Source organism: Microcaecilia unicolor, chromosome 1 (genome assembly GCF_901765095.1).
Source record: "Microcaecilia unicolor chromosome 1, aMicUni1.1, whole genome shotgun sequence".
Taxonomy (NCBI): Eukaryota; Metazoa; Chordata; class Amphibia; order Gymnophiona; family Siphonopidae; genus Microcaecilia; species Microcaecilia unicolor.
Window position 1 is genome coordinate 395985828 of NC_044031.1, and position 19923 is coordinate 396005750.

Genomic DNA, 19923 nt, shown 5'->3' on the forward strand with positions numbered 1-19923 from the left:
GGACGTCCAAATTTCAAGGGGGCGTGTCGGAGGCATAGCGAAGGCGGGAATTGGGCGTGCCTAACACATGGATGTCCTTGACCCATAATCGAAAAAAACAAGGACATCCCTGACGAACACTTGGACGTTTTCACCCAGACATGTTTTTTTTTACGAAAAAGGCACAAAAAGGTGCCCAAAATGATCAGATGACCACCAAAGGGAATCGGGGATGACCTCCCGTTACTCCCCCAGTGATCACTAACCCCCTCCCACCCTCAAAAAACATCTTTAAAAATATTTCGTGCCAGCCTCAGATGTCATACTCAGGTCTATGACAGCGCATGCAGGTCCCTGGAGCAGTTTTAGTGGGCACTGCAGTGCACTTCAGACAGGCAGACCCAGGCCCATACCCCCCCTACCTGTTACATTTGTGGAGGAAACAGCGAGCTCTCCAATACCCACTACAAGCCCACTGTACCCATATATAGGTGCCCCCCTTCACCTGTTAAGGACTATGGTAGTGGTGTACAGTTGTGGGTAGTGGGTTTTGAGGTATAAGGAATCACTTAGTTTTATACGGATAGTAGGAGTTAATGGCCTCTTATAAGTACATGCCATGGGTGAAGTTTGGGTGGAATGCACAGAGAGCATTTTCCATCTCACAGATAGGCTGCAGAGAATACCTTCTCCTGCTTTAGACTTACCCCTCTACCCACCCACCCCTAGAGTGACATGTCTTATATAACCTCCCTATCAACCCACTCATTACTTTACCTCACCCATTTCTATTCTTCTATCACCTTCTCCCACTACTCCAACCAGAGTTACACCTAATCACACTGACCACCCTTCAACATCTTCAGTCCTTCTGTGACTGTTCTCTTGTGCTTGACTGCTTAAATATTTTAAATTTAAATGCTTTACTTTTTGTCTATTAGATTGTAAGCTCTTTGAGCAGGGACTGTCTTTCTTCTGTGTTTGTACAGCGCTGCGTACACTTTGTAGCGCTCTAGAAATGTTAAATAGTAGTAGTAGTAGTAGTAGTATGCATGTAATTAAAAGTATAGAATTCTATCAGTTAGGCATGTCTGTGTTAACATTTAGGGTGTCTTTTACTAAGGTGTGCTAGCGTTTTTAGCTCACACTAAAAATCAGCTGGCACAAAACGCTGAGACACATCATAGCGTTTAGAGCCAGCTGATTTTTAGCATGAGCTAAAAACCCTATTGCACCTTAGTAAAAGAACTCCTTAGATGCTTATGCGCTAACATTCAGGGGTAGACCTTTACACCAACTGTAGGGTTAGCGTATGTGATCGCACCTTATTTATTTATTTGTTACATTTGTATCCCACATTTTCCCACCTATTTGCAACTCAATGTGGCTTACATAGTACCGTAGAGGCGTTCATCAATTCTGGTATGAACAAATACAGTAATGTTGTGGTAGAATAAGGTTCATGTGTAACAGACACATTAGGGAATCGTAGAGAGGAAGAGAATCGTAGAGAGGAAGAGTTATTATATGTCCATTACTAGCTTTGGTTTCGTTGTGTTGTAGGTGTAGGCATTTAAGTTGGGTCGGTGGGGTATGCCTTTTTGAACAGGTTAGTTTTTAATGATTTCCGGAAGTTTAGGTGATCATGCGTTGTTTTCACGGCTTTTGGTAATGCATTCCATAGTTGTGTGCTTATGTAGGAAAAGCTGGATGCAGAAGTTGATTTGTATTTGAGTCCTTTGCAGCTTGGGTAGTGGAGATTTAGGTATGTTCGTGTTGATCCTATTGTGTTTCTGGTTGGTAGGTCTATGAGGTCTGTCATGTATCCTGGGGCTTCGCTGTAGATAATTTTATGAACCAGGGCACAGAATTTGAAAGCAATACGTTCTTTGATTGGGAGCCAGTGCAGTTTTTCTCGGAGGGGTTTGGTGTTTTCGAATCGCGTTTTTCCAAATATAAGCTTGGCTGCCGTGTTTTCAGCAGTCTGAAGTGGAGGAGTAGCCTAGTGGTTAGTGCAGTGGACTTTGATCCTGGGGAACTGAGTTTGATTCCCACTGCAGCTCCTTGTGACTCTGGGCAAGTCACTTAACCCTCCATTGCCCCTGGTACAAAATAAGTACCTGAATGTATGGAAACTGCTTTGAATGTAGTTGCAAAAACCTCAGAGAGGTGGTATATCAAGTCCCATTTCCCTTTCAATGAAGCAGCATTCCAGCAACTCCCAGGAATGACAAACTCCCTCCATGAGGACTTCAAGAATTTTATAGGACATCCTAAGAGTTCAAGGGTGAAAAATGGTGGGCTGAGCTCAGGAGAGGTCTAATTGCCAGGTTGTGAACTCTGGGGAGCATCCTGGATCTGGAGGGAGATTTGTTGACTCAGCTTCTTGGCAATTTCACCTATCAAGGTCCAGTATTCATCAAAGCTGATCTTGCCATCTTCATCTGCATCCAAGGACTTGATAAGCTTGTCAACACCCTCCTTACTCTGTGTGTTCGTTAGGATATGGTTCAGCTCAGAGCCGACCATCTTGCGAAACTCCTTCTTGGTCATCTTGTCTTTTTCCCCCTTCTTTTCTGCGTATTTGTAGAAGTTCCTGACCAACACCTCAATTGATTTCTCCAGCTCACTGCAGCTTGATGCCATCTCTCGGCATAACCGTCAACCTGCAACACGGTACAAGATAAATCCAGGACTGGATCAGTGACAGTCGTCTATCCTGAACACATGCAGTCTCGGCCCACTTGCATATCCTCCCTCTGCCCAGCCTTTGCCCATGATGGGAGAAGGGAGAAACCTGTGCCGATCTCTCGCTGCTCCAAATCATGCAATGGATGCATTGTTTTTGCCATTTGTGCTAGCATTCTATTATGAAATTAGGTGTTGGGAGGGAGGGAGTGGCATAGTGGCAGGTGTCCCTAAGAACAGACCCTCACTGAGGTTGCAGCTTAGTCACATTACAGCAGGTGGCACTAAACCCAGTCCTGTCAGAGGCTGAAGTTGTTCAAGTGAGCATAGGAATGTTAGGCTGCCTGGCCAGCAGGGTGGGGTTCAACAATGATCAGGAAGTAAAAGCCCTCTGGCAGAACAGAAAAGAGAGGCCCAAGGAGGAGAGAAGCCGACCTGTATTATAAGGGCTCCCCTGCTGATGTGTAAGCTACCACACCCTGGCTGAGGTAAGCCAAGTATTAACTCAAGCTGAACATGAATCCTGTTCTTGAGGGCTGGCTGGAGCCACACCTGTGTTTGTGCAATCCTGCAAGTAGTTGTATGTACTGTGGATTTGGGACCTGTTAGTTCAGACCTGGGAGAAGTTTGACTTTGAAAATAAAAAGACCTGAGGTAACAGGGATCAGTATTTGTTTAATAAAGAGGGTTTGCTTCACTTTTATTCTTATCTGGCTGTATTTTATGAAGCCTTCCACTCCAACCACACTCACACTAACACAGGTGTCTACTTTTCTTTATTGAATAGACTTCAAATAGGCACTATAACCAGCAACTATAGTGGTCACCCTATTATAAAATTACCTTCCATGGGGGTAATTGTAGAATAGGACACCTATGGTCATGTAGAAAAGGTACCCACTATATAAAGGCAACACAGATACTTATGTGCCTTTATAACATGAGAATAGCCATACTGGCTCAGACCAATGGTCCATCTAGCCCAGCATCCTGTTTCCAACAGTGGCCAATGCAGGTCACAAGTACCTGGCAGAAACCCAAATAGTAGCAGCTGTCAGACTGTCAGAACCACCCCAAGTAGAGTGTAGATGCCAAAGTACACATTTTCATCTGCTGTGATGTTGGTGTAACTCTTTGCCTCTACTCTATGACGAGGTGTAAATGTATGCACATTTGAAGCTTATTCTACAAGGGGAAGTAGGTCTTGCTTTCCTTTATTTATTTATTTATTATCCCAATAGATCAGGTTCAATGTGGCTAACAGCTTATTGTGATTAACAGTACAAAAAGTGATGCGAGATAGTATACATTAAGTAGTAATAACAACATAAATGAGGATTGCATGCTTACAGGTGCAGATGCAAACATTTACACCAGACATAGATTGCAAAAAAGCAAGCAGAAATAAGATTTTATAATCTACAGATCTGTGCCCCACCCATACTCCAGCTAAGCTCCACCACTGTGAGAACCACTTGTAAAGTACTCGCCATTACATCTTGATGTGTACTTACAGAATATCCAAGGAAAACAGCAGACGTGGTCCAGGAAAGGAGGAAACAACCGAGGGTTCACAAACTGACTTTTAATGAAGAATGACCCTATTTGGCCAGGTTTTGGCACTAGCCTTCATCAGGGGTCTTCATAGTTTTCAATATAAGCCCAAATGAACACAAGTCCCATATAAAATCTCCTTCTGGCACAGAGTAGTGCTCCGTGCTACAGCAGCTTCTGGCAGTTATGTATTGAAGACTGAGTCATCCTATATAATAATTTGCACCTCCAACGTTCCATGTCTGGCTGCCTGGGTTCGTAACATCTCTTGACATCAGCCAGCCTCCAGCATTCCATTCCACCTCACTGTCCTGCCTTTGCGTCAAGACATAATGACGTCAGAGGGCGGAACAGTGAGAGGGAAGGGAACACTGGAGGCGAGCTGACGTCAGGAGGGATGTTACGAACAGAACGGAAGCCAACGCCAGCCAGCCAGAGAACGTTCAAGTACAAATCGAGGGAAGGAGATAATCGTGGGACATCGAGGGGAGGGAGGGAGGAAGGGAAGGGGAGGGCAGGGCAGAGGAGAATTGATGGACATGGATGGGATGGGAGGACAGTAGAGGAGAGAATCGCGGGACACTGATGGGAGGGCAGGGAAGAGGAGAATCGCTGGACATGGAGGGGAGGGGAGGGAAGAATAGCTGGACAAGGAGGGGATGGCAGAGGAGAGAAAAAAAAAAAGCTTACATGATAGCCTTCCTAGGGCCCATTTCATTGTTGAGGAAACGGGCATGGTTCCACTAGTTCTTCAATAAAAGTTTGTTTGTGGGCCCTTGGTTATTTCTTCTTTTCCTGGACCTCCTCTACTGTTTTCCTTGGACTTGTTTGTGTGGAGGTTTACTCCTTTTCCTTTGCCGTGTACTTACAGAATACCATGTAGCCAGGAAATGGTCATTTACATGTGTATATGTTCACATATGTGTGTAAATGACTAGAATAACAGCTTTTTATGAGTGTTCTTGCCACCCAAAACTAAGCAGCTCCTTATAGAATTACCCCTAAGCCTGTACCCGTGTATTTTATAAAATATGTGAGTATATCTCAACTCCACTTCTGCTTTGCCCAAACTATGCCCCTGCGAACACCCATACATGGCTCATGTATAAGTGGCACACATACATATATGCCCTTAAATGCCAGCTCAACGCTATAATAGGCCTGTTCTGTGGGTAAAACCATGGGGCAAAATTTTTATAAAATTACCCCCTTAATGAAATGTTGGGAGAGAGGACTATTGCTACTATGGTAGGGGGCAAGACATTTAGAATAAAGAAGCAAAGGTGTGAGCATCTCTCTTCTGGACAAGCGCTCATTTCGCATTGCAAGCCATAGGACTAGAGTCAAACCCCAGGGTCAGCCTTTCTAAAGATGCAAAAAAATTCTTTCATTATACAGAACTTCTATAGAAAACATCGTAGTAAACCTTTGGATTCATTTAATTAAAACCGTAGTTTAGAAACTCAAATTTTGATATTTTCTACATCGAGGGTTCTTGTGACCATGGTCAAACATTCTGCTTTGATTATTAACCATGGCTGAATACAAATTAAAACTTACCTCTATAAACATGTACAGGGACAGCAATGTAACTCCAAGGTTATATACAAGAAGGTGACCCCTGAGTGAGAATGCAGGCCTGTTCTTCATATATTTGGTACCCAACCATACAGAAAGTATATATACTAAGGAAAGGGAAAATGTGGGTAGGTAAGAATCCAGTAAGAGCCATCCTCTGACCCTGGAATCTGCACAGAAACACAAGCAATGAGGTCAGTAAGGAGCAAGGGAGATTTGTTGAATGCAAACAAAAATATAAACCACAAAGACAAGTTTCTTATTTCATGAGTATCACTGCACATTTGTTTTCTAGAACCCACAGGCCTTACTATGCTTCTTCCCTGATATCTGCAGTAAACGTTTAAGATTTTTGTAGTAAACACTAATATGTTTGCCATTTTGGATAAGAATTTCAGAACATACTTTGGTATCAGCCTGTATCATTTAAATCATAATGAGAAGACTGCTATTACTTTATGTTAATATTATTTCCTGGAATCACTTTCCATGACTTTACCACAGACATAAGCCATCTCCATTTAGAACATGAGAAGTACCAAGCTGGATCCCCAGCATCTTGCCTTTGACTATGAATGATAAGAATCAGCAGATAATTAAAAAAAGAACCCTTCCTGATGGCATATATAGACCCTAAATCAATACCTACTATACTGAATTTATTTTAGGGTATCTGTAACTACCACTGCTGATGCAAATAGTTTCCCATTGTTGTGACATCAGTTGAAAGCTCTTACAACCATTATATTTAAGTTAGCCACATTTCTATAGTATTTTCAATATGTACGATGATAGAAGCCAAACTTGTGAAGAAACATATTCTACCATCAAACTATGAACTGACAGGAAAACTGAATTGTTTCACTGAGATTCTTTCCCTTAGATTCAGCGTCAGTCTCTTAGTGTTCAAGTTGCTATTGGTGCAGAAATTCTGGAGAACATTGGTGGTCTGGTTTTCAAGGCCCACCATTTTCTAGGGGAGTACAGGAAAAAAAACTTTCATTTTGTTACTCATTTATTTAATGCTAAATAATGCCAGTGGAACAGAACTGGGTAGGTCCTCAGCTAGCTAACTGTGAGGAAGGCTCTCTGCTTCTTCTTGGAGCATTTACAGTGTTGTGTGCTCAGTGTGCTGCAGCAGCTAAGAAAGCAAATAGAATGTTAGGAATTATTAAGAAAGGAATGGAAAACAAAATTGAGGACGTTATAATGCCTTTGTATCAGTCCATGGTGCGACCGACCGCACCTTGAATATTGTGTTCAATTCTGGTCACCGCATCTCAAAAAAGATATAGTGGAATTAGAAAAGGTGCAGAGAAGGGCGATGAAAATGATAACGGGGATGGGACGACTTCCCTATGAGGAAAGGCTAAAGCATCTAGGGTTCTTCAGCTTGGGAAAGAGATAGCTGAGGGGAGATATGATAGAGGTCTATAAAATAATGAGTGGAGTGGAACAGGTAGACGTGAATTGTTTTTTATGCTTTCCAAAAATACTAGGACTAGGGGGCATGCGATCAAGCTACAAAGCAGTAAATTTAATACAAATTGGAGAAAATATTTCTTCACTCAACATGTAATTAAACTCTGGAATTTGTTGCCAGAGAATGTGGTAAAGGTGGTTAGCTTTATGAGGTTTAAAAAGGATCTGGACGGCTTCCTGAAGGAAAAGTTTCTAGACCATTATTAAATTGACTTGTGGAAAATCCACTGCTTATTTCTACGATAAGCAGCATAAAGTGTATTGAGCTTTTTTGGGATCTTGCCAGGTATTTCTGACCTGGATTGGCCACTGTTGGAAACAGGATGCTGGGCTTGATGGACCTTTGGTTTGTCCCAGTGTGGCAATTCTAATGTACTTATGTAGAAGGTGAAGGACAATTTAAGGTCACTTGCATGCTGCTATAATACAAAATGGATCCTACCAGCAGTAAGCACACTTAACCCAAGCATTGCTGGATCTGAAACTTATTGTATTGGCCAAACAAGCTGGTACAGCAGCTGGAAAATGAGGTACCTTCAATTTTGTGCTCAGATTCATCCTTTTAAAAGTAGAACTGTTTCAAGAAAAGACATTGGAGATGCCAAGGGAATGGGTCACGTACTCCATTCATATATATACCGACCCACACTATTTTACCTATATTAGCAGAAGGACCAAGATCTTTAGCTTTGAAGCCGGAAAAGAGATGTTCTCTGATCATTTATTCAAGGTAACTGATAAAGGAAAGTTTACTAAAATAAAAAAACCCATGAAATATGGCACATTTATTTGACAGGGAGGTTTCAATAACTTGTTTCATTGTATCGGTTGTGTATAACTTGCAACCAATATTTACCAATTTGGCTATCACCCAGATTTCTTATTGCAATGTTCTGAACTTAGGCTTGCCTTAAAAATCATTATACAGACTTCAGTTGTATCAGAACTATACTGTTTGGTAGCTACCTGGAATCCCTTTATTACAGAGACCAAGCTGTCTCCCTCTCATAGGGAGAGCTAAGGCAAGCATTAGCAGTGATTCTGGTAGATTGGGATAATCTCCAACATTTCCTGTCATAGCTTGTTTCTTGTCATGGTATGTGCCAAATAAACCCACTGGAAAACATGAGGGCTAAATTTAAGATGCTGACCCTATGATTTAAATTGAGGGGCAAAGGTTCACCATTTGGGGTCCCAGACTGGCCTGTAGGTGGTCAAAAGCTTAGATATAGCCAGGGCCACGGATGGATACCCATTAGACAAACTAGGAGGTCACCAACGGTGGCAGGTTTGGGGTGAGTCAAAGAACAGTTGCAGTCAAAGCAAAATAATAGATCTTGACAGCCACACAAATTCAAAGAATCATCAGCCTGTAAGTTTACCTAGGAAGGGTGGGTAATTTTCACATAACTCATTTATCTGGATGAATAGGCACTTATTCAGGTGAATGGCTTTTGAAAAGTACCTTCATTATAAACATACATACAAAACAAAGCTTAATCTATTTATTTATTTATTTATTTGGATTTTGCTCACACTTTTTTCAGTAGTAGCTCAAGTTGAGTTACATTAAGGTACACTGCGTAATACTTAAAAGTGTAACATCCATCTCTTCATTTTTACAAGTTGGTCTGGGATGGTTGGTAATGGAATAATCAAGATTGTTGAGTTTAATTATCAAAATCATGAGGGTGGGGCTTAGAGACATGAATAATTGAAGTAGGGTTTATGTGTCTGAGTGTACACACAAGGCTGAAGGTTTGAATAGAATGTCTAATACAGTGGTTCCCAAACCTGATCCTGGAGGCACCCCAGCTAGTCAGGTATTTGGGATATCCACATGTAGTGCAAGCATTGCATGCAAATATCTCTCATGAATATTCATTGTGGATATCCAGAAAACCTGACTGGCTGGGGTGCCTGCAGGACCAGGTTTGGGAACCACTGGTCTAATACCTTCCCTTGGTCTAGATTGTCTTTTGGATGTCTCCCTGTTGCAGGTGCTGTGATGTGCCTATTTTAAGACCAGGGCCCTTATTTAATCACTGGGTTTACATTGGAATAGCTTGCTGATTGAGAAGATGCAAGAGGTAAATGATCTAACCTTTAGGAAAAAGGCTAAAGGCATATTTTATTTTTCTTTTTGCTAAGTTGCTCTGTTACTGTCGAGTCAGCTGACATTTATCTTTTAGTTAACTTCAAGGATATTTTCTCATTTTTCTCTCTATTTTTATTTCATAAGAACATAAGAGTAACCATACTGGGTCAGACCAATGGCCCATCTAGCCCAGTATCCTGTTTCCAACTGTGGCCAAGCCAGGTCATAAGTACTTGGCAGAAACCCAAATCATGGCAACATTCCATGCTACAACTCCCAGGGCATGCAGTTGCTTCCCCATGTCTGTCTCAACAGCAGACTATGGACTTTCCCTCCAGGAATTTGTTCAAACCTTTTTTAAAACCAGATATGCTAACCGCTGTTACCACATCCTCTGGCAAAGAGTTCCAGAGCTTAAATATTCGTTGAGTTAAAAAATATTTCCTCCTATTTGATTTAAAAGTATTTCCATGTAACTTCTTGAGTATCCCCTAGTCTTTGTACTTTTGGAATGCGTAAAAAATTGATTTACTTCTACTTGTTCTACACCACTCAGGATTTTGTAGACCTCAATTATCCGTTTCTTTTCCAAGCTGAAGAGCCATAACCTCTTTAGCCTTTCCTCAAATGAGAGGAGTTCCATCCCCTTTATCATTTTTGGTCACTCTTATTTAAACCTTTTCTGATTCTGCTATATCTTTTTTGAGATACGGCAACCAGAATTGAATGCAATACTCAAGGTGTGTTCGCACCATGGAGCGATAAAGAGGTATTATAGTATTTTTGATCTTATTCACCATCCCTTTCCTAATAATTCCTAGCATCCTGTTTGCTTTTTTGGCTGCCGCCGTATACTGAGAAAAAGATTTCAGTGTATTATCTACCACGCCACCTAGATCTCTTTCTTGAGTGCTGACCCCCAAGGTGGACCCCAGCATCAGGTAGCTATGATTCGGATTATTCTTTCCAATGTGCATCACCTTGCATTTGTCCACATTAAATTTAATCTGTCATTTGTATGCCCAGTTTTCCAATTTCCTAAGGTCTTCCTGCAATATTTCACGGTTCACTAAAAACTACAATGACTTTCCCCAGAAACAATTGTCATGCCAAGATTATCCCAAGAGCAAACCAAAAATATCATCAATGAATCTTAAAGAACTCAAGACTAATATCTAATGATTTACAGGCCTGCCTCTCTGCAGCTGATATGAGGGTTCATATATCACCCATCAGGAAAAATAATGAATGGGAATGGTGGTGATAGCCAGGAACAAACATTACTCTCTTTAAAGAACATTGCTACCTACCTCAAATAGACCAAAGGTCATCTGAATGGTCCACAAGATTTCTCTGGACAGATAAGTTAAAGATTTTACTTCTTGGTCAAAATAACAAATATTAGGCTTGGTGAAAATGAAACATTGCTTTCCAAAATAAGTATCTCTTCCTAACTGCCATCCAAGGGGAGGGACTGCTTTGCTCTATCAGGACATGGGCAGTTTGCCATCATTGATGGAATCATGAATTTGGCTTTGTAGTGGAAAATTCTAGAAGAAAATATCAACTCGAAATATTCAAATAAATCTACTACAGATTGACTGAAGAAGAGATTTTATGTTTTGGATTGGCCAAGTCAAATTCCCAACCTCAGTCGTATTGAAATGTTGTGGTAAGAATTAAGCTGTTCAGGTCAGATCTGAAACTATTCTGTATGAAACAATGGGCCAAAATTCTTTGAGGGTTAAGTTAAAAATAGATTAACTTCAACTAAATGTTTCTTTCAAGTATTGTTGTTGCTCAAGGAGGTGCTGCCAATTATGGAATGAAGAGTTCAGATGCTTTTAAGAATACTTATTAATAATGAGTCTTTTTGTTGAGCTACCAAACAAAATCTATCCCTTTCATCTGAATTATTATTTCAGTGGTGCTATTTTTACTCACTCATCAGGGGTTAGATTTATGATCATGGTATGAGTATAAATTGTGCTAGAAGACCATTCTATGAGGTTCATAAACTTTTTCTCACTACTATATATCATTGCTGGATGATTCTTATGTTTTAACAATAATAATAAAAAAAACACATACCGGAATCTGAAAAAAAAAATCTGGCTTCCTTCAACATGGATTTAGGGAAATGTGTTACTAGAATCTAATCTATTTCCTTAACAAATCTATGAAATGGTGATTCAAATGAAGTTATAGTTGTGTATTCCTGAGAATCCAAGAAGGTCGAGAGTACACGTTTCCTAGTGCCACCCAAATCTGTGTGTATGCAGAAAAATCCAGACTGATCTGTTCATATTTTCACAATGAAATGTGTCATACAGCCAGAGTGGTGTACAGCCCTCATTTTATTTTCCCTCAGATACATTTTGAAAATGCATTTAATCTAGACTGTTAAATGTGTTTGAGAAAATGTACTTCCAACATTAGCAGAATACATAGCTAATTAATTAAAGTGATAAGAATTAGTACAGTGTAAATATATTATTGATTTCACTGCAGTCAATTTATGTTGAGGCAAATTGAAAATTAAACTCTCTTGTTTCACATAAGTATGGATGCGTCTTGCTCACAGCACTTACCACGAGGTCCAAACATATAATCCACAAAGGTATTTACTTCTTGATCTAGCGCCTTTATTTGTTCCTGAAAGAACACAAAGCAGATTGGTATCTTAAAATATGAATCTACAGAGTTGGTGCTTTACAAAAAATAGACAGGTAGTCAACAAATTAATTATGAAGAGGATTTTGCTAGGGCAGAATGGAATCACCATAATAAATATTGTGCAAGACTGATGCTGAGGGACACCATTTCAGTTCACATCAGGGGCGTAGCCAGACCTCGAGGTGGGAGGAAGATAGAGCCCAAGGTGGGGGGGGGGGCACATTTTGATCTGCCACCCCTCTGCCCCCCCCTCTGCTGCCTCACCGCCCTGCCACTCCCCACCCGCTGTACATCTTGGCTGGCAGGGGTCCCCAATCCCTGCCATCAGAAGCACCACCACTGCAAATACCTTGGCTGGCGTGAGTTGGGGACCCCCGCCAGCCAAACCAGGGGCCCAAAGCAAATTTGGGGGGGGAGGGCCAGGCTCCCATGGCCCCATGTAGCTACGCCACTGGTTCACATGAAGCAAGGCTGTATTACTTTTATCCCTTTTGTAGACGGGAATGCTTTTCAACCTTAGTTGATACTACCTCTTTTTTTTTTTTGACATAGCAGCACTTCTGAGCCCTAAATTTATGGCAAGTAGGAGAATGCTGCAGGAAATCATTCCTTCTCCTTGGCTAACAAACAACGAAAAGATCAAAATCTCTTATTGAACATGTTCAACTTAAGGACCGGTTTGATAGCTCAGTGGTAGTGCTTCAAACTGCCATTTGATTCTCATTCAGGCCTTTTGCTTGCTGTGCCTGCTGGGGAGGTCACAATCCAGCTTATTTTTGAAAGAGAAAGACGCCCATATTTCGAACCAAATCGGGAGATAGGCGTCTTTCTCCCGTGGGTGTCCAAATTGGTATAATCGAAAGCCGATTTTGGGCGTCTTCAACTGGAATCTGTCGCGGAAATGAGAAAAGTTGACGGGGGCGTGTTGGAGGCGTGGTGAAGGCGGGACTGGAGCGTGGTTATTGACTGAGGAGAGATGGGCGTACTTGGCCGATAATTGAAAAAAGAAAGGCGTTTTTAGCGCGAATTTGGGTCACTTTTTTTGGACCCTGTTTTTTCACGAACAAGTCCCAAAAAAGTGGCCCAACTGCCCAGGTGACCACCGGAGGGAATCGGGGATGACCTCCCCGGACTCCCCCAGTGGTCACTAACCCCCTCCCACCAAAAGGAACCCACTTGAAAAACCTTTTTTGCCAGCCTCTATGCCAGCTTCAAATGCCGTACCCACCTCCATGACAGCAGAATGTGTTTCATCTTATGACAGCCTTTCCCTGGTTCTGATGTGGCTCTCAGGTGAGTGTGACACCTTTTCTGTTATGCGCACTGCAGAGTCACATCAGCAATGCATTGTGGTGGGTGTAGGGTATTGGGCTCTGTGATTCCACTAGCTTGTGTTAAATGCTCACGATATTGGTAGGTGGTAGGCTCTACTCCCATGGTGCTTTTCCCCCTGCTAACTGGGTCAGAGTGTGTCCAGTTTTGTTTCCGGTAGTACATGAGGTAGTGGCCATTTTTGTAAGCCACTTTTAGATCCCTTTCATGTGTTACCCACGTTAGAGAACTTAGTTATTACCTTGAATGTGGCTGAAAGAGGGCAGTACACCATTCTGCCAGCTCTGACCTACTGCTCATCTCAGTACCAGGGAGACTCTTTGCCAGTGGGGCACAGCCTCTGATCTGCAGCTAACTGTGAGTAAACGTGCTTATTCAAATAAAGGACTTTTTCAAAGAGATTAGTCGTCAGGTGTCAACTGGTGTGCCAAGGTTATACAGCAGTAACAAGTCCTAGAGGCCTGCGTGTATGCAGGTCCCTGGAGCACTTTTAGTGGGTACCGCAGTGCACTTAAGGCAGGCAGACCCAGGCCCATCCCCCCTACCTGTAACACTTGTGCTGGTAAGTGGGAGCCCTCCAAAACCCACTGTACCCACATGTAGTTGCCCCCTTCACCCCTAAGAGCTACGGTAGTGGTGTACATTTGTGGGTAGTGGGTTTGGGGGGGGGGTTGGGGGGCTCAGCACCCAAAGTAAGGGAGCTATGCATGTGGGAGCTTTTTCTGAAGCCCACCGCACTGACCCCTAGGGGGCCCGGTTGGTGTCCTGGCATGTCAGGGGGACCAGTGCGCTACAAATGCTGTCTCCTCCCATGACCAAATGCCTTGGATTTCGCCGGGTTGGAGATGGCTGGCATTTTTTTCCATTATCGCTGAAAAACAAACCCGGCCATCTCAAACCCGGCAAAATCCAAGGCATTTAGCCGGGCTAAACCGTATTATCGAAAAAAAAGATGGCCGGCCATCTTTTTCGATAATGCGGTTCCGGCCAGCTGTAGCGCTGCCGCCAACATAGATCACCAGCGATCTATTTGGCCAGTGACGTTCGATTATGCCCCTCCACGCGCCTTTGTAAAAGGGCTCCTTACTGAATTAAGCTAGATAATTGAAATGTGGAGGAAAAAGGTAAAGGGCTAAGATTAACTGGGATAGACAGGAGTAGTAGGAGGTGGGATGAGGTAAAAATTAATACATCGAGTTTATTTGAGAAGAGTACTTATTTTCTTAAAGGATAGACTGAAGAAGTGAGTTTTCAATAGACTTTGGAATAACAAATAATCATCAGTGCATTTGATGGTTTTAGGTAAGCAGTTCCAAATTATAGTGCCTTGATATGAAAAGTTAGCAGTATGGATTGTTTTGTAGGTTACTTTCTTACAATTAAGGAAACGTAGGATAAGATATTCTCTAGATGATTTAGAGGCCTTACGTGAGGGTAATTCAATGAGGTTGTCCATGTATATTGGGGCCAAACCATACAAAAGTTTGTGAATGAAGGTACGCAGCTTGAATGATATTCTATCTTTTATTGGTAGCCAATGCAAATCGTAAAGAAGATGAGTTGTTTTGGTGAAGCATGGTAGTCTGAATATGAGACGTGTGGCAGTGTTTTGAGTGGTTTGTAGTTTTTTGAGGAGATTCCCCTTTAAGTCCTGTGTAAATAGAGTTGCAGTAATCAAATTTTGTTAGGACAAGATTGAACTACGGTATGGAAGGCTGATTTTGCGAAGAATGTTCTTAGTCTCCTCAATTTCCATAATGAATTGAAGACACTTGAGACCACTTTGGAAATTTGGTTATCTATACCTAATCTGATGATATGAGTAATTTGGGGGGAAGGCCGACAGTCGCTCAAAAGAGCATGGTTCGGGATAAGGTATCTTTCAAAGATATCACCATAACAGGGAAGATAGAGTATCCTGATAGTGAGGTTGCAAAAGAGATTGTAGTAGATCGGGTATCTTTAAATAACAATAAAAATCAGACAAAAGATTGCCAATTAATACTGTCAAGTACTAAGCATGATGTACTTAGGAACAACAAACATAGTTTGAAATGTCTATATGCGAATGCCAGGAGCCTAAGAAATAAGATGGGGGAGTTGGAATATATTGCACTAAATGAAAAATTAGATATAATAGGCATCTCTGAGACCTGGTGGAAGGAGGATAACCAGTGGGACACTGTCATACCGGGGTACAAATTATATCGTAGTGATAGGGTGAATCGGATTGGTGGAGGGGTAGCATTGTATATTAACGAGAGCCTTGAATCAAATAGATTGAAAATTCTGCAGGAAACAAAACACTCCTTGGAATCACTGTGGATTGAAATTCCATTTGCAAAGGGGAAAAGGATAGTGATAGGAGTGTACTACCGTCCGCCTGGCCAGGACGAACAGACGGATGCGGAAATGTTAAAGGAAATCAGGGACGCAAACAAACTGGGCAACACAATAATAATGGGGGATTTCAATTACCCGCATATAGACTGGGTTAATGTAACATCTGTACACGCAAGGGACATAAGATTTCTTGATGAAATCAAGGACAGCTTCATGGAACAGCTAGTTCAGGAGCCGACAAGAGAAGGAAAAATACTAGACTTAGTCCTTAGTGGTGCTCATGATCTAGTGCAGGGGGTAACGATACGAGGGCCGCTTGATAACAGTGATCATAATATGATCGGTTTTGATATTGGCATTGAAGGAAGTGAAACTAGGAAATCAAGTACGCTAGCGTTTAACTATAGAAAAGGTGATTACGACAAAATGAGAAAAATGGTGAAAAAAAGACTGAAAGGAGCAGCTCGCAGAGTAAAAAACTTGCATCAGGCGTGGATGCTGTTTAAAAACACCATCCTGGAGGTTCAGGACAAATATATTCCACGTATTAGAAAAAAGGGAAAAAAGACTAAACGTCAGCCGGCGTGGCTAAACAGTAAGATAAAGGAAATCATTAGAGCCAAAAAACAATCCTTCAGAAAGTGGAGAAGAGAACCAACTGAAAGTAACAGGATAGATCATAAGGAATGCCAAGCCAAATGCAAAGCGGAGATAAGGAGGGCAAAAAAGGACTTTGAGAAGAAATTAGCGTTGGAAGCAAAAATACATAGTAAAAATTTTTTTAGATACATTAAAAGCAGGAAACCGGCCAAAGAGTCGGTTGGGCCGCTGGACGAAAATGGTGTTAAAGGGGCGATCAAGGAGGACAAAGCCGTAGCGGAGAAATTAAATGAATTCTTTGCTTCGGTCTTCACCGAGGAGGATTTGGGGGGGACACCGGTGCCGGAAAGAATATTTGAAGCGGGGGAGTCGGAGAAACTAAACAAATTCTCTGTAACCTTGGAGGATGTAATGGGTCAGTTCAGCAAGCTGAAGAGTAGTAAATCACCGGGACCTGATGGTATTCATCCCAGAGTATTAATAGAACTAAAAAATGAACTTGCGGAGCTACTGTTAGAAATATGCAATCTGTCCCTAAAATCGAGTGTAGTACCGGAAGACTGGAGGGTAGCCAATGTTACTCCGATTTTTAAGAAGGGTTCCAGAGGAGATCCGGGAAATTATAGACCGGTGAGTCTGACGTCGGTGCCGGGCAAGATGGTGGAGGCTATTATTAAGAATAAAATTGCAGAGCATATACAAAAACATGGACTGATGAGACAAAGTCAGCACGGATTTAGTGAAGGGAAGTCTTGCCTCACCAATCTAATGCATTTTTTTGAGGGGGTAAGCAAACATGTGGACAATGGGGAGCCGGTTGATATTGTATATCTGGATTTTCAGAAGGCGTTTGACAAAGTGCCGCACGAAAGACTCCTGAAGAAATTGCAGAGTCATGGAATCGGAGGTAGGGTATTATTATGGATTAAGAACTGGTTGAAAGATAGGAAGCAGAGAGTAGGATTGCGTGGCCAGTATTCTCAGTGGAGGAGGGTAGTTAGTGGGGTCCCGCAGGGGTCTGTGCTGGGTCCGTTGCTTTTTAATGTATTTATAAATGACCTAGAGATGGGAATAACTAGTGAGGTAATTAAATTCGCCGATGACACAAAATTATTCAGGGTCGTCAAGTCGCAGGAGGAATGTGAACGATTACAGGAGGACCTTGCGAGACTGGGAGAATGGGCGTGCAAGTGGCAGATGAAGTTCAATGTTGACAAGTGCAAAGTGATGCATGTGGGTAAGAGGAACCCGAATTATAGCTACGTCTTGCAAGGTTCCGCGTTAGGAGTTACGGATCAAGAAAGGGATCTGGGTGTCGTCGTCGATGATACGCTGAAACCTTCTGCTCAGTGTGCTGCTGCGGCTAGGAAAGCGAATAGAATGTTGGGTGTTATTAGGAAGGGTATGGAGTCCAGGTGTGCGGATGTTATAATGCCGTTGTATCGCTCCATGGTGCGACCGCACCTGGAGTATTGTGTTCAGTACTGGTCTCCGTATCTCAAAAAAGATATAGTAGAATTAGAAAAGGTACAGCGAAGGGCGACGAAAATGATAGTGGGGATGGGACGACTTTCCTACGAAGAGAGGCTGAGAAGGCTAGGGCTTTTCAGCTTGGAGAAGAGACGGCTGAGGGGAGATATGATAGAAGTGTATAAAATAATGAGTGGAATGGATCGGGTGGATGTGAAGCGACTGTTCACGCTATCCAAAAATACTAGGACTAGAGGGCATGAGTTGAAGCTACAGTGTGGTAAATTTAAAACGAATCGGAGAAATTTTTCTTCACCCAACGTGTAATTAGACTCTGGAATTCGTTGCCGGAGAACGTGGTACGGGCGGTTAGCTTGACGGAGTTTAAAAAGGGGTTAGATAGATTCCTAAAGGACAAGTCCATAGACCGCTATTAAATGGACTTGGAAAAATTCCGCATTTTTAGGTATAACTTGTCTGGAATGTTTTTACGTTTGGGGAGCGTGCCAGGTGCCCTTGACCTGGATTGGCCACTGTCGGTGACAGGATGCTGGGCTAGATGGACCTTTGGTCTTTCCCAGTATGGCACTACTTATGTACTTATGTACTTATGTACTTCATTTATTTCTTTAGTGAATGGAATATAGATGGTAACATTGTATATATGATATATCACAGAAGATTTAGCAAATGTGCAGCCTTTTGTAAAATATGTAGAATGCTTCCAAAGAAAAGTCAAACAATGAATCCAAACAAAGGTAAAAACCACAGAAGAAATGTTCATACATTTTATTGATTCAAAAATGAAAACCACTCAACATGGTCATGTTTAGAAAATTGTTCATTAGAGTTGCAATGGCTGAAGTCCAAACAAACACCTCTTCTCTCAAGTGTTGTGGTTCATGACAAGTTTGACTTTTTGGGGTTACTGGTTCAATTTTTGTATTCATATTTCTATTTCTATTTCAGATTTGTATTCTGTATTTGGTGAGGGTCTATCTGTGCAGAAGTACCAACATTTCAAAATGATTGGGGGTGCCAAACACAATACAAATAACCCCACCCTGGACACAATGAAGGGAATTCCTCAGTATTGGGGGTGCTCAGCACCCACTGGAGCCACAGAGCTGGCTCTTATTATTGTCAGGTCCTCAGGTTCAGAGCCCACGGGACTGGGCTCTGGAGCAAACGTGAGCCCTTGGGCTGCTGACGAGGAGTGACAGCAGCAGGCAAAACCCACCAACCAACACTGGGTAAGCACACCGGCAGGGACTGCAGGCACTGCCCAGCGAACCGGAACACCTGGACTGGAATCCCCCGGACTGGAGGACACAGGACTGGAACACTGGACTGCAATCCCCCGGACTGGAACACACACCGGACCGGAACACACTGGACTGGAGCACACCAGACTGGAACACACACCGGACCGGAACACACTGGACTGGAGCACACTGGACTGGTCCCCCGGACTGAAGGACACAGGACTGGAACACGGGACTGGTCCACACAGCTTCACCTGCACTTAGCTACTAAGCCCCCCAGAAGTTGAGCTCCTGGGTTCGAGTAGCCGACAGGACTTACTGGATACCGGATGACATAGAGACCAGGACTGGAAACAGAAGTGCTCCTAAACCTAAACTGATCTACTTGCTCCCAAGCCCTAAACCAGCAGGAGTGTTCCTAACAGTAAACTGACAAAAGGACTTCCTAAGCCCTATACTAAACAAGAGCTCCAAGCCCTGCTCAAGAAAGAGACTTCCTAAGCCCTAAACTAACAGCGCAGGGAACTAAACCCAAAGCTAACACAGGTGCTACTAAGCACCAAGCTACAAGCAGAGCTCTATACTAATAAGCTAAACACAAAACTACCAAGCTACCTAAGCACTGCTCTAGCAAGCTAGATACAACTAACAAGGTGCTTCCCAAGCACTACTCTGGCAAGCAACCAGAAGAGCTCCTAGCACTAAAAGGGAAGACAGGGGAGCCACAAGGAAAAAGAAGGGAAGCTAACACATAAGCCAAAAGTGATTCTAAATCACCAAACACCAACAGCAAAGACTGCAATGCTCCCAATAGCACAAACACCAGAAGTACTTCTAACAGCAAACTCTGCAGTGTTC

At 42.5% G+C, this 19923-nt stretch overlaps 2 protein-coding genes across 2 annotated transcripts in view; both read right to left on the reverse strand.

Annotated features, from left to right (window-relative positions):
* Positions 1–19923, reverse strand: part of ELOVL2 (ELOVL fatty acid elongase 2) — a 196829-nt gene that overhangs the window by 97596 nt on the left and 79310 nt on the right. Inside the window, exons 2-3 of the mRNA XM_030210995.1 lie at positions 11971–12034; positions 5782–5969 (exon numbers count right to left, since the gene is read on the reverse strand). Of these exons, the coding sequence (XP_030066855.1) occupies positions 5782–5969; positions 11971–12034 (252 nt within the window). The remainder of the gene's footprint in view (positions 1–5781; positions 5970–11970; positions 12035–19923) is intronic.
* On the reverse strand, positions 2183–2795 carry LOC115475357 (protein S100-A16-like). Its single transcript, XM_030211005.1, has one exon. The coding sequence runs from the start codon at positions 2623–2625 to the stop codon at positions 2299–2301; it is 327 nt and encodes a 108-aa protein (XP_030066865.1). The 5' UTR covers positions 2626–2795; the 3' UTR covers positions 2183–2298.